Here is a 16,065-nt window from a genome sequence, read left to right on the forward strand (position 1 = left end):
TTATTGAATAGAGTGTTTGGGGACGTAGAATAGAGTGAATTCTCACCCATAACACTGGACATTGGAACATATTAAAATGATGCCTCCAAATTTATTAGGAAAATAAAAGAATTGTGAATCTGGAATCTTATACCAAAGCAAAGTATCTTTTGAATAAGATAACTAAGTTTTTCAAAAACTGTCTTTTTTTTTTTTTTGAGAAAGAGTTTTGTTCTTTTTACCCAGGCAAAAGATTGTGCAGTGGCATAATCTCAGATCACTGCAACCTCTACCTCCTGATGTCAAGTGATTCTCCTGCCTCAGCTTCCCACGTAGCTGGGATTACAGTTACATACCACCACACCTGGCTAATTTTGTCATTTTTTCTTTTTTCAGTAGGTAGAGACACAGTTTCATCATGTTGGCCAGGCTGGTCTCAAACTCCTGACCTCAGGTGATCCACCCGTCTTGGCCTCCAAAGTGCTGGGATTACAGGCATGAGCCACTGCACCCAACCTGAAAACCTAATTTAAAAAAAATTATACACACACACACACACACACACACACACACACACACACACACGCTGGAAAGTTTGTTTCATATATCCCATCTGAAAAAAATATTTAAAGTTGTATGCTAGTCAAGCAAAAGTTATCAGAGAAAGAGGCCAACATAGGATGTCAATATTGGTGGTATAGTACAAATAAAACCCCATCATCTCTAATATCGAATGTAAAACAGACAGAAACTCAGAGGAAGAGAACTAACTTGAGTAAGATAACCCAGAACACTAGATATCTTACCATTCTGAATAGTATCCACAGGAGAAGTAAGGTGTCAAAATAGAAATGCAGAGAGAGGCATGCAGGGAGGCAGGGAGGGAGGGGCCATCACACACACTGTTCTGGAAGGAAATAGATCATCTCTGTTCTAAGATGAATATGCAGTATATTCATTTTCTAGCACCACCACAACAAAGTACCACAAACTAGATAGATTAACCACGTATTTTTTTACAGTTCTGGAGGGCTGAAAGGCTGAGGTCAAGATGTCAGCAGGGTGGGTTCCCCTGAGGCTGTGGGGAACAGCTGCTCTGGATGCCTCTCACCTCTGGAGATGATCAGCAATCACTGGCACTCCTTGGCCTGTGGTTGCATTGCTGTAATCCTCGGCCGTCACATAGCCTTCTCCTTATGTCCCTCTGTGTATGCCTGTCTCTGTGTCCACATCTTTTCTTTTTATTAGGACACACATCTTATTGGATTAAGGAACCCTTAATGACCTCGTTCTTACTTGGCTACCGATTTCCAAACAAGATCACATTCTGAGGTATTTGGGGTCAAGGCTTTAACATATCTATTTTTGGAGACTCAATGTAACCTATAAAACATAGAAAATGAAATATGGGTGCTAATAAAATCTACTTTACATTAAAAAGGAAAACAGCAATTGAGAAACGAAATAATCGCATATATTTGAGACAAGTTGGTACAGGAGTAATTTTAGATAGCATCTGCTCCCAATACAATTTGAGAACAAATAGACCCTTAAAACCAGGGAAGAAGAATGAAATGGAATTTGCTAGGGTTCAGGAAAACATGAAAATGAATTCAGATGAAAAGGAAAATATTACAATGCATGAGAAAAAACTGCAAAAGGAAAATATGCAAATATACTCATACAGTGTCAACCATAGAGACTGAGAAAAGCAAAGTGGAGGACAATCTTCAAGAGCTCTCCAAGCAAATGGAGACTAAGTCCAAGGCAGAGACTGAGAATATAAAAATGATCGGAGGGAATGCAATAAACTGAAAACACACAAAGCAAAACTGCAGGAGGAAACAGTAGGAGATGCCTTTCCATCAGCATATGAAAATGGTTTTCTCCATTCAGGGAAAAGTAAGAAAATTAGATCAAATTCTAACAGTCTTGAATTTTGAGAATAAATAAACTATTCCTCCAGCTACAACAGGGAAAAATTATGTTTGAGAAGACAAATACAGATGTCAGACTTCTCTTTCAAAGGGAATAGACCAATGCGTGCATGGCCAGCTGTGAGAACCCCTCCCTGGCATGGCGATTGGACTGGCATGGACAAGAGAAGCCGAGTGGATTTGTTTCCCTGGGGGTGTGTCGCTGGGACCCATCATTCCTGATGTATGGCGCATATGGACAGAAAGCCGCAAGGCCTTGCCTGACAAGTGGGAGGTGGCAGGAAGCACAGTTGAATCACACCTCTCCACCCGGGTGGAGCACTCCCTTCTCATGGCCAAACGATACCTTCACTTTGCTCTGCATGTTGGAGCAAAATTAACTCTGCCCTTGGATTTCACAAAATAGACTTAGATGTTTCTAATATTCCTCCCATCACCCGTTTTTGTTTTACTTTTTTCACTCCAGTGATTTTCTGTTCAATGCAACCGAATCACCGCCAAATAAGACAGAAATAAAACAAAATGGGATAGAGGGAAGATATGAAATGTTAATAATTTGAAAATAAATAGGTTTGAAACATCAGACTGTAGCCAAAAAATGGTGAGGGATTTGTTGAAGAAAGTAAAGTTTTGTTAATGTTCTCATTAATGATTTTCATTAATTAGACAAATATAGGGTCAAATGTGTGCAATTTTTTGAAGAATAAGTTCTAGTAGAATTAATAACAGCATGAATTTCACAAATTATGAAAAAATATGCATTTAAATATGCTCACATAGGGCCGAGTGTGGTGGCTTATGCCTGTAATCCCAGCACTTTGTGAGGCCAAGGTGGGCAGATCACCTGAGCCCAGGAGTTTGAGACCACCCTGGGCAACATAGACCCCATCTCTACAAAAATACAAAATTAGTCCAGCATGGTAGCATTCACCTGGAGGCCCAGCTACTTGAGAGGCTGAGACAGGAGGATCACTTGAGCTAAAGGCTGCAGTGTGAGCCAAGGTCATGCCACTGCACTCCAGCCTGCAGCCTGGTGACAGAGCCAGACCCTGTCTCAAAACATACACACACACACACACACACACACACACACACACACACACACACAGCATAAATAAATATGCTAACATAGTGAATGATAGAAAACAAAAGAAACATTTTCAGAAGTTTAAAAATGTTATCAGATGATGATAAAAGCAGGGCCAAGCACTACAGATCTGACAGTAAGTACAAGTGAATGAAGTTCGCCTTTTCTTTCCTTTTTAAATTTTTTATTATACTTTAAGTTCTAGGGTTCAGGTGCAGAATGTGCAGGTTTGTTACATAGGTATACACGTGCCATGGTGGTTTGCTGCATCCATTACCCTATCATCTGTATTAGGTATTTCTCCTAATGTTAGCCCTCCCCAATCCCCCCACCCCCTGCTACGCCTCCCCTAGTTCCTCACCCCCCGACAGGCTGTGATGTTCCCCCGTGTCCATGTGTTCTCATTACTCAATACCCACTTATGAGTGAGAACCTGAGGTGTTTGGTTTTCTGTTCTTGTGTCAAGTTTGCTGAGAATGATCGTTTCTAGCTTCATCCATGTCCCCACAAAGGATATGAAGTCATCCTTTTTTATGACTGCATAATATTACAAAGTTCTCCTTTTCAATTATTGTGAAACTCTTAGGTGACGAATGCAATAGAGAGAAAAGTATAAAGAAAAATTATGGAGAAAAGCAAGAAAATTTAAATAATGGACAAAGATATAGCAGACAAGCATGCTAATATGTATAAAACTTACTTGAAAGCCAAACGAAATACATTCAAAAATCACAACAATAAAACAACAACAAAAACCTCAACAAATATAAACCAGAAAATTGCACGACAAAGAATATCATTTTTTTTCTTGGTTTAGTGATGACTGTCTAGTGAAAGAAACATAAGTGTTTATGAACTTTCTGTGCCTATGGACATAATAACAAAATATTTACAGCAAAATAATTAGAAACACTTGTAAAAGATATATGTCCCATTTGATGACATTTTAAATAGGCAAAAATGAGTAAAAATCACAATTAAGCGTGGTTATCCAATGCTAACATTCGCAAAAAAAAAAAAGGGGGTATATAGTAACACACAAGGAAAACAACTTAAAAAATCTTTCTAAAGGTCACGTTGTTGAACTTAATGCAAATGAAAAATAAGTTATAAGAGTACTCTATATCAAACAATTAAAACTAAAACAAAACACAGCAAAAAAGCACTCAGGTAATTTAAGTACAAAAGATAATATAAAGTGCAATTACAAAATACATACATAAGAGAATTGGCTAAAGCTATTATCAAATGGAAATTTAGAGCAGTGTTTTATTTTTAAGAATAAAATCAATTTAACTCAGTTAAGTTCAATTCATTATTGTCAAAAAGAGTGAAAGAAAAAGATGAAGAATTAACATAAATAAAGATATCAGTGCACTAACACACAGAATAAGTTCTGATATGTTGAAGAGCTGTGTCTTTGATAATACCACTAAGAAACTAACCTTGAAAGTCTAATTAAGCACAAAAATAAAGATAAAATACAAATAAATAACAATGTGGAAGAAACTCTAGACAAATTAAGGATTTTAAAATGAGACAATATTATGTACAACTCTATAACAATAAATCTAATTGTGTAAACAAGCTATTTTTAGAGAAATTTGAACTATCACAATTGATGCAAAGTAACCATGACAGATTAATATGAAAGAAATTGAAAAAATATGAAAGTTACCTTTAGGAAATGTTATCCACAATGCTTTATAAATTCCATGCCATATAAACTATCTTAGAGGGTTAAAATACTTAAAAATTGCTGTTTCTAAAACTATAACTATATATATTTTGTATATATTCTCACTTGATAATATACATGCCTGATGTAAAATAAATACTGGAAAGCCAAATAAAGAACAGTAATGCAAGCTACGATTGCACATTCAATATATTTTTATGTATGAAATTCACAAATTAGATGCATGTAGTGTGTGTGTATGTATATGCATGTTCACATTAATAAAACTGAGAAAACATATTCCAGTAATTTCTTCTTTTTTCAGATGAAAAAGAATATGTTACTGTTTTCTGAGTTTCAATAATCAGAGTTTTTTTCATTTTTCATTTTAAAGCACATTACTAATTTAAACATTTGAAAAATTTGTCTCATATATTCTTGGACTTTATGTCAAAATGTGAATTACTGTGATAAAGATTGTACTTAAATAATGTCATGTTTTATTCTAAGGATTAATAATGTCATGTTTTATTCTAAGGATTTCTTTAGAAAATATTTATTCCTTAGATTCTTTAAGATTTCCTTAGAATAAAGGAACTTTATTGACTTTCTTGTGCTTAGATAGTATTTATAATGACTATGCTTGAATAATTGTTTTGAGCTGTGAAAATAGGGACTTTTTGGTAAGTGGCTTTGAATAATTGGAAAACAAAAAAAAAGTGATTTAAAATAGATGTTCCTTAAAACCCCTCCTAATAATAAATTCTTTTATAAATTTTATCTTATCTTTAATTTTTAAGTTATAAATTCTTTTATAAATTTTATCTTATTTTTAATTTTTAAGTTATGTGCATACATAGTATTTGTATATATTTATGGGGTACATGAGATATTTTGATACCGGCATATAATGCATAATAATCTCATCAGGTTAAATGAGATATCCTCAAAATATGAGCTTATTTGAAAATAGGGTCTTCGTAAATATAATTCACTAAGTTAAATGAGACCATGCTAGGTTGCGGTGGGCCTGGAATCCAGCATGCTAGTGTCTTAGAAGAGTAGTAAAGACACACAGGGAAGGCCACGTGGGGAGAGAAGCAGCAGTTAGAGTGATGCCTGCCAGTCAAGGAGCTCCAGCCAAGGGATGGCTGGCAGCCACCAGTGGCTGAGAGGGGCCCAGGAAGAATCCTCTGCTTGAGCTCTAGAAGGAGCATAGCTCTGCCCACACCTGGTTCTCAGACTTCCAGTCTCCAGAACTCAGGAAATACTTTTCTGCTGTGTTATATTTTAAATTTTCAAAACATTTTTAATTTTTGTGGATACGTAATAGATGTAACATTATCGAGATATCTTGATACAGGCATACGATGTGTAATAAACACACCAGGGTAAGAAAGGGTAAACACTCCACCCCCTCAAGCATTTATTCTTTCTTTATGTTACAAACAATTCCATTATACTCTTTTAGTTAGATTAAAATGTAGAATACATCATTGTTGACTGTAGTTACCCTGTTTTACTAAAAAATACTAGATCTTATTCATTCTATCTAACTATATTTTTGCACACATTAACAATCCACACTACCAAGCCCCCACTACCTTCCCAGCCTATAGTAATCATCATTCTATTTTCTATCTCTACGAGTTCAGTTGTTGTAATTTTTTAGCTCTCACAAAAAGGTGAGAACATACAAAGTTTGTCTTTCTGTGCCTGGCATATTTCATTTAACAGAATGACCTCCAGTTCCATCCATGATGTTGTCAATGACCAGGATCTCATTCTTTCTTTATGGCTGAATAGTACTCCGTTGTGTATATGTACCACATTTTCTCTATCCATTCATCTGTCAGTGGATGCTTAGATTGCTTCCAAATCTTGGCTATTGCAAATAGTGCCACAATAAACGTGAGAGTGCAGGTATCTCTTTCATATCCTGTTTTCCTTTCTGTGAGCATATAACTAGCACTAGGATTGATGGATCATATGGTAGCTCTATTTTTAGTTTTTTGAGGAATCTCCAGGCTTTTCTCCATAGTGACTGTACTACTTTTCATTCCCACAGTGTTCCTTTGTCCCCATATCCTCACCAGAATTTGTTATTGCCTGTCTTTTGGATGAAAGCCTTTTAACTGTGGTGAGATGATATTTCATTGTAGTTTTGATTTTCATTTCTCTGAAGATCAGTTGTGTTGAGCACTTTTTAAAATACCTGTTTTCCATTTGTGTATCTCCTTTTGAGAAATGTCTATACAGATCTGTTGCTAGTTTTTAAATTATTAGACTTTTTCTATGGAATTGTTTCAGCTCCTTATATATTCTGCTTATTAAGCCCTTTACAAATGGGTATTTTTCAAATATGTTCTTCCATTCTGTTGGCTGTCTCTTCACTTTGTTGATCATTTTCTTTGCTGTGCAGAAGATTTCCAACTTCGTGTGATCCCATTTGTCTGGTTTTGCTTTGGTTGCCTGTGCTGGTGGGGTATTACTCAAGTAATTTTTGCCCAAAGCAACATCCTGGAGACTTTCCCTAGCGTTTTCTTTTAGCAATTTCATTGTTTGAGATCTTAAATGTAAGTCTTTAAGTCATTTTTTTTTAGATGAAATCTTGCTCTGTCACCCAGGCTGGAGTGCAGTGGCACGATCTCGACTCACTGCAACTTCTGCCTCCTGGGTTCAAACAATTCTCCTGCCTCAGCCTCCTTCACAGCTGAAATTACAGGCTTGTGCCACCATGCTCAGCTAATTTTTGTATTTTTAGTAGAGACGGGGTTTCACCATGTTGGCCAGGCTAGTCTCGCATTCCTGGCCTCAAGTGATCCATCTGCCTTGGACTCCCAAAGTGCTGGGATTACAGGTATAAGCCGCAGTGCCTGGCCCCTTAAGTCTTTAAATCACCTTGATTTGATTTTTGTGTATGACAAGAGATAGAAGTCTAGTTTCATTCTTCTGCATATGGATATCCAGTTTTCCTGGCACCACTGGTTGAAGAGACTGTCCCCCAATGTAGGTGCGTGCCACCTTTGTCAAAAATGAGTTCACTGCAGATGTATGGATTTGTTTCTGGGTTCTCTATTCTATTCCATTGGTCTATGTGTCTGTTTTTATGTTAATATGATGCTGTTTTGGTTACTGTACCTCTGTAGCATAATTTGAAGTCAGATAATGTTATTCCTCTGGTTTTCTTTTTGCTAAGGATAATTTTGGCTATTCTGGGTTTTTTGTGGTTCCATATAAATTTTAAAATTATTTGTTCTATTTCTGGGAAGAACATTATTGGTGTTACTACAATTACTTTTGCACCAGCCTAATATTTTTTATAGGAATTGTATTGAATCTATAGCTTGCCTTGGGTAGTAGGGACATTTTAACAATACTGATTCTTTCAATCCATGAACATGGAATATCTTTGCATTTTTTTGTGTCCTCTTCAATTTCTTTCATCACTGTTGCATAGTTTTTACTGTAAAGATCTTTCAGTTTTTTGCTTAATTCATAGGTGTTTTATTTGTAACTATTGTAAATGGGATTACTTTTTTGATTTCTTTTTCAGATTGTTCACTATGGACATATAGAAATGTTACTGATTTTCATATGTTGATTTTGTATCCTGAACCTTTACTGAATTTATGTATTAGTTCTAACAGTTTTTTTGGTGGAGTTTTTAGATTTTCCAATATATAAAATAATGACATTTGGGGCTGGACAATAATTAATATAAGAAAAATAAAAATAAATTTAAATGCATTTAAAAGCAAACAAAATCATATCATCTGCAACAAAGAATAATTTGACTTATTCTTTTTTAATAAGTCAGATTGGATGCCCTTTACTTCTTCACTTGTCTGATTCATCTAGGTAGGACTTTCCCTAACAATAAATTCTGATTTTACTATTTATTTCAACTTACAACATGAGTAATTAACGTTGTGTGAGATTTTCTTACTTGCCATGCACTGGTCTAAACAGTTTATGTGTATTATTTAATTCTCAAAAAAAAAAAAAAAAAGAAAAGAAGAAAGAAAGAAAACTGTGAGGTTGGCACTGTAATGTCAAACAGCAGGTAGTGATTCATTAGAGATTTCAGATAGAACATCTTATAAGCAAAATATAGCAGAACAATATTTCACTACCTGGAAATTTGCTTTTGTTCTTTCCTAATGCTAATTTGTGCAGTTGTGCCTGTTTGTGCAATGAGGTTCTTGTTTGAGAAATTATTTTTATTTGGAAATATGTTTTATAGTTTCTTCAATGGTGAGGAAAAGATTATTTCTGTAGGTAGGCTTTCCTAGGAAATTTTCCCCAGCAGGTTATTGGTGTGCAGGTGGTTTTGAGGGAATAACTCTCAGGCATGCTACCTATGAGGGGGTGAAGAAAGAGAAATTTGGTAGAGGGAAAAAAATATGAAGCTGGGATGGCCCTTGAGAGATGCCTTGACTTGAGTCAAGTGGGCCCAGCCTTGGGATTCCTACATTGTTTGGAGGCTGCCCAGGGCCTGAGAAACTGGTCAAGGCTACTGATTTCAACCAAGGACAGTGTCTGGGAGGCATGCAGGGGGAATCCATCTGTAGGCAGCACTCTCAGATGGAGGAGTCTGTGCCCCCAGGTCCCAAGGGTGTCATTGTTCTGTACCACTGTCTCTATATAAGGCAAAGAAATAATGGCCTTAGAAGGCTGCATGTCCTTGCTTATTCAGAAACACATTTGTCAGAGAAAAAGGTATCTGTCATAATTCAAGGCAGAGAAGAATAATGTAGAAAAAAGAGCTAGAAAATTTTTTAGGCAGTTCCAACCAAAAAGACATTGTTTTATGGCATAAATCCAAAAGGATCAAAGAATAGGTAAGGTGACAATAATCAAAACCTCTTAGAAATTAGCAAGAAAGCTGATGCATGCTAACAGATTTGCTGAGACCTAGAAAGAGTAATATGAAGCAGCAGAGAGGAAACTGAGTCAGCGCAATTTACATCCAATGCTCTCTCCATACTCAGAGATTGACAACATGAGATGCAATGGAAGAAAGGGCAAAATAAGGAAAACTGGGTGGAAGTCAGTTTAAGAGACAGTCAGGTCCCCCAATCCCATTCCCTACTTCCATCCCAGAGACTGGGGGCATATTTCTTTCCGGAGGGAACGTTTTGTTTTTGAGATGATAAAGGAAAGATTGTTGGTCTGAGCAACATTAGGAGGAGTTCAAGGTGGAAGAGGAGTTCAGGGTGGAGGACACACTCAGACCACCAGGATTCAATGCACACCTCCACACTGAAGCTGAGACTTCCCCACCCCTATCCTGCTGCTCCCTCCTGCTTCCTGATCTTCTGCCTCTTGGATGGATATTGGACAGACTTTTCTGGGGAGTCCAATCAACATAAAGAGAGAATTTTAAAAGTTTCTCCATCTTAACAGTTTAGGCATATCATCCCACAGTACAGCTAACAGGCTACAGCCCTCCTTAGGGAGGGCCCAGACTTCCTGTACTTTTTATTTTGTGCAGACAACTAAGAATTCTTGGTGTCTCCATGAGAAGAACAAGGGACAAACAAACACAAAGGGGGAAAAAGCAACACAGAGAAAATGGAGGGAATTTATTCAGGAAGGGAATGAAACACAATAAATAAGGATACCCCAAATACCTCAGAGTAAGAAAAACATAACATTGTAATAATAAAATAAGAACAGTTACTTCAAAAAGCAACATTTAGATAACAAGATGGAGTTCTTGGAACTTAATCTGAGGGAAAAAAGCAAAATTCAGCAAAATTACGTCACACGAAAACTTGCCAAATTATCCCAAAAGCAGAGTTAAGGGATGAAGTAATATGAAGTATTAACAGCAAAGATAAGAAAATTAAAGGACAAGTTCTGAAGGTCCAACAACCAAACATAGGAGCAATGCTTGAGTAAATCCGAAGAATGATCCTTTTGAAATTAGAATTTTATACCCAGCCAAACAATCTATTAAATATGAAGTAGAATAAAAACATTTTTAGGGATATGGCATCTTGGAAGTTTACCTTCATGAGCTTTTCCTACTGAAGACACTAGAGGCTGTAAACTCCCAAAAGGAGAAAGAAGGGGATGAGGCACAGGATACAGGGAACGGGAGATCCAGCACTGCAGTGCACAGAGCAGTAGAGATGCATCAGACAGGAAGGAAACCAGTCAAGATGGTGGGAGGCTCCAGGAGATAAAGAGCTAATAGAAAACCTGATGCAACTGCAAGAATTGGGAATGCATTTGGGTTGAGTTCGTTAGAATAGGGAAAATAACAAGTATTATATGTAGAAAAAAGCAAAGTTGTATAGGGATAGAAAATTGGACTTTACTACATGATTGAACTAAGAATTACAATTATGTCATCCTAATACTGTAGAGGGAACAGCAGGTATCAAAGTTACTATTTACAGGAATGCGTGAGGGTTCAGTGGGAAGCATATGTGCTGGAAGGAGGAGGAGAATAAATGTTTTATCCCTACATTTCCTGAAAGGAATATACAGATAATGCTAAAATATAAAATCAAGAAGAGCATAAGACATGTTATTCTCAAAAATGCAGATAAATAGAAAAACAGCTAAAAGATATGCAAATATTTGCCTTTGAGAAAGAAGAGTTTGAGAGGTGGGAGGTGGAGGATTTTTTTTTGTTGTTTTGTAAAATACTCTGTGGAATTATTGTATCTTAATGTAGATGCATGTTATTCATAAGTTTGAATAAAAACCTGTTAAAAAGATGGACAGGAGAGAAAAAAGAAAGAATATTAATTGCGCCAGACAAAAAGAAGGATTCATTTACTGGCCTGAATGAACTTTTTTTTTTCTGCAATAATTTTAGGTGTAAATCAGCAAGCCAGTTAATTTACATAACATTGTTAAATATATTCTGATTATTAGCATTCTAAAATGTTGATCTAAGGGACTTCTAGATTTCTATTTTTATAATCTTATTGTAAATTTATTTTGTTATAGAATGTAGTATTGGAAAAGTATATTTCAATAAGTGATTAGTCTACTAGTGAGATATCTTATATGAAAAAAGAAAATATCATACAATAAAAATGTAAGAGCTGAAGACCTCATTAATTCAGTTTTTTTTTTTATATTCTACCTAGGCGAAGGTGAAGTTTACCTTTGAATGCCTAAGAAGAAATGAATATTGTAAGCATCATTATAAGGATATCTTGTTCATTTCTTTAAAAGATACTGAAGATTGAAGTGTATATTATTTGAGATTCTTTTTGATTACATAAATAGGTACTGAGTTTATTCATGTAATAAATGGTAATTAAGTATTTTGTTCAGGCATTCTGCTACATATTGGGAATGCAAAACTGAGAATGTATAGTTTATGCTTTTCAATTGACAGTTAAGTAATAAAATTGAAATTAAAATTAGCAATTGTGATTAAAAGAAAAATAAGAGTGATTGCTATAATAAAGAGTTAAGCAAAATGCATAGCCGAGGGGTGTGAGCACAAGCCTCACAGAGGGAGTTTCATTTGAACCACATTTGAAGGATAAATGAGAAGTATGTAGAGGAATTGATGGAGGAAAGTTTAGGGGGAAACAGCCTCTTGGCTAGTGATACAGGCTCAGATGCTCAGGGAAGAGCCAATGCTTCAGGATTGCTGGAACATTGAGCAGTGACCCTGGAGATAGAGGAAAGACCTCTAGATTTTATCGTGAAGATTGAAGCAATGATATACCATTGATAACTATTGTTATTCACAGTAGCCCAAATTTTTATGTTATATCTATGTGCTAGGCACTGAAACAAGCATGTTACATGAAAAACCTCATGTAATCCTTACTACTACTCTGTTATTATCCCCATTTTTAAGTTTTTCAAGCATGACGTTAATATGACAAAATTTGTGTCTAACAAGTTCATTCTAACACCCACAAATAAATGTTTCAGTCAAGTAGAAAAGAAATACACAATGACTTATACAGCTTACATAAAAATATTATACATAATACAGCAAGGTAAAAGACTGGAAAGATTAGAGATACACAGTTGTTTTATTCTTTTCACCACTTCCCAAGTTTTAAAATATGCGTTTGTCAATTTTAAAATAAGAACAATGTGTGTTATCAGAGGAAGAAGAGAAAAAGGGAAGGAAGAGTTTCAGCAAGGAGGAAAAAAGAGAAGAGAGAACAAGAGAAGCAGAGAGAGACAGACAATTCCTGATAGACACAGTTGGAGGATAGATCAAATGAGACGAACAGCAGAGAGACTCCTCCTGTGATGGTCCAGGCAAAAGATAATAAAGCCTCGATTCACGCAGACATCTACAGAAAGCAAATGGAGAAAATCAAGAAAAATAAGAGAAATGTTTAGAAAATAAATCAAAATGACTCGATCGCCCACTGGACACATAGATGGTTTTGCCCATTCTGCCAGACTCAGGGAGAGAAGATGTAACGAGGCTTCTGAGAGGAAATGATTGATAACACGTTCCTGGAGCTATGATGTTATGATTGGTTGCTTATTTCACTCAGCATAACTAGCTAATGTCAGTTTATGCTTTGCATTAATTGGTCACATTCCTGTGAAAGAAAAAAAGGATGGTTGCATGTACTTGATCTCCAAGTTGATCCAGAACCTCAAGTTCTGATTTTGACTTAATGAAATCTTTTGTTCTGTATTCACAACAACCCAGAACTTTCATGGTATGACTGCAGGAATATAAAAGAACAACTTGAAGAATCTAACAATACTGGTTTGGGACCATGGGTGACTCTTTATCCAATTATATGGACTTGACTTTCCTCTAAAACATGTCTAATTGCCTGTAAGAGTTTGTGGGGTAGAATGTTAAAGTAACAGCTTCACTCTACTGTGTCACAAATGTATTTCCTCCCTGCTGACACTCTACTTCCTTCTTCCTACAGGGCTTTATGAAACCTTTCTAACCAATGATGAACCAGAATGCTGTGACGTCAGGAAGGAAGAAAAATCAAATAACCCATCCAAAGGGACCGTAGATAAAAGTGACTCCTGTCACAGGACGTCGCTCACAGTGTCATCAGCAACAAGACTGTGCAACAGCAGACTCAAGCTGTGTGTTCTTGTACTGATTCTCTTACACACAGTGCTCACAGCCTCGGCAGCACAGAATACAGCCGGACTGAGCTTTGGAGGCATCAACACGCTGGAAGAAAACTCAACCAACGAGGAGTAATGGAAGGGCGAGTGTCACCACAGCAGCAGCTGGCCCGCCGTGAAAAATGCAACTGCTGTCTCATGTAACAGAAACTGGGTGCTTTTACCCTCGAATTACTTATCGCAAGGCCTTTAGGGTAAAATCTAAACAGATGGGCCTGAATCCAAACAAGGACACAACCACAGCTTTTTATTGACTAAAAGGCTGGAAAGTGACTTTAAATTTCTCACACCATTTTATACACTGTGTTTTAATGTTTGGAGGTTTTATTTGTTTTCATTTGGGTTTGAGTTTATTTGTTTATTTTTTGCACTTGTTAATACAGGATTTATTTTGGGGGATGGTTTCTCAGAGGTAAACTAAGTCTTTTCACTGTCTCTATCTCTATATATTTCTAGTCATTGTGTGTGTTCATCAGATAGTTCTGTCTTTACGTCCTGTCAGTTTCTATTAGAGGAATGATTGCTATGACCTCGTGGTATAGCAAAAAAAAACAACAACAAAAAAAGAATAAAAAATAAAAAAAGACAAAAAAAAGAAAACAACAAAAAATAAAAATAAAAAAAATCCCTAAGTCTCCCTTCTACCCGCAGAGCCAATACCCTTCCCGGCCTTTCCTTGCCCCCGCCCTGTTCTTGTCCTCTAAGCAGACAACATCCGCTTGCTTCTGTCTGTGTAACCACAGTGAATGGGTGTGCACGCTTGCTGGGCCTCTGAGCCCCTGTTGCACAAACCCAAAACAGGGCGGAGCCAAGGGGGCCTGGCGGGAGTTCCTTTTTAGCTGAACAAACAAGTGCTCTCCATAATAGATGGAATCAGACAGTTAACATTTTTATGTTGAAAACAAAAGGAAAAAAAAAAAAAAACAAAACACTATCATGAACTGTGTTGCTCCAGTTCCCATCGCCAAGTGGCCCAGCCCTTTCTTGCTGGTCCAGTTGGACAGGAGCAGCCATCTAGAATCAGGATGTGGGGAGTGAGGAAGTGTTTCCATTGACAATGGAGGTGGGCTTTCATTGTGATTTTAGTTCTATTGCAGTAATATAGGAGCACATTTTGGCCATTGTAATTACAGGGAACAAAGGGATTGCAGACACATATCTGGACTTCTTTTCCTCCCTTATTGTTGTGGAAGAGACACTAGAAATGCTCAAACACCTGCAATATACAGAATATATACAATTTTATTCCAGTATTTCCCTAACATATGGTTTAAAATTATTCCAGGTATACAGTGTATGCAATTCTGCATTATCACAGAGGAACAACTTCTTTTTAAAAAAATAAATAGGTCAGCCATTTTTATTAATGTGCAAAAACTTTATCACTCTAACATGCTCTAGGTAGTTGAGGAAAAAAGGTCTGATCACTCTGTATTTTATTTTTTCTTTGTGGGAACATTTCATCTGCTGAGTGTATATGAATTTGCTTTCTGTAAAAGGCTTTTATGAGTTTACAGTAGAATCAGTGGAAGGAAGAGTCACTAAGGGCTGTTTTTAAAAAAACAAACAAACAAAACAAATAATTTAAAAAAAAAACTTACATTCCTTCCTATTCTCTAACTACACTTGGGAAGTGCACTTCGGATAAGTTTGCAGTGTGATTGAGAGATGAAGGAAATCCATAGAAAAGGTCCTCTTAGCGAACAAAATTTAGTTATTAACTTTATAGCTATGAAATTTCCCCGGGCATTTGTTTTTGTTCAAACAGACTTTAACCTCTGCATCATACTTAACCCTGCAACATGCGTACAGTATGCATATTTTGTTTTGAAAAAAAAAAATGTTTTGTTCCAGTCTGTTAAGAATATTCAAAAATAATAAAGGTATTGCTTAATAAAATTGCTAGAATTGTTTAGCAGTACATGCACAATATTTTACTAGATCCTTTGTTTTAATAGTGTTTTGTTGAGACTGAAAATCCTAAAATGGTCTGCGCAAATACAAAAAACACCAAAAATGCAAAATTCTCCCGTTTTTGTTCCTTTCCTAAAATTTGGTGTTTTTTTTTTTTCTTTCTGTAAATGCAAATACATTCACATGCCCACAGACACATACACATAGGCATTATATTTTAATTTATGGAAACATGGTGCTTTTCTGGGGACACAAGCGGGGGGAAGTGAATGGCTAGGGGGAGACACATTAATTGCATTGAATCGTTGACTGTGAAACACTTGTCGAAATGAGCCCTTTGATCTCCCTAACTAGTGATGGAA

General features: G+C 36.3%; 1 protein-coding gene across 2 annotated transcripts in view; it reads left to right on the plus strand.

The window, feature by feature from the left end:
• Nucleotides 1-15,719, plus strand: part of NALF1 (NALCN channel auxiliary factor 1) — a 668,969-nt gene extending 653,250 nt beyond the window's left edge. Inside the window, exons 3-4 of one of the 2 annotated variants that reach the window (XM_039473387.2) lie at nt 11,794-11,839; nt 13,576-13,663. In XM_039473387.2, the coding sequence (XP_039329321.1) occupies nt 11,794-11,816 (23 nt within the window). In that variant the 3' untranslated portion in view covers nt 11,817-11,839; nt 13,576-13,663. Of the gene's footprint in view, nt 1-11,793; nt 11,840-13,575 lie in introns of both variants that reach the window. The other variant, XM_003928241.4, reaches the window with a different exon arrangement.
• Nucleotides 15,720-16,065: the final 346 nt, after the last annotated feature.

The sequence above is a fragment of the Saimiri boliviensis genome, chromosome 16, assembly GCF_048565385.1.
Source record: "Saimiri boliviensis isolate mSaiBol1 chromosome 16, mSaiBol1.pri, whole genome shotgun sequence".
NCBI lineage: Eukaryota > Metazoa > Chordata > Mammalia > Primates > Cebidae > Saimiri > Saimiri boliviensis.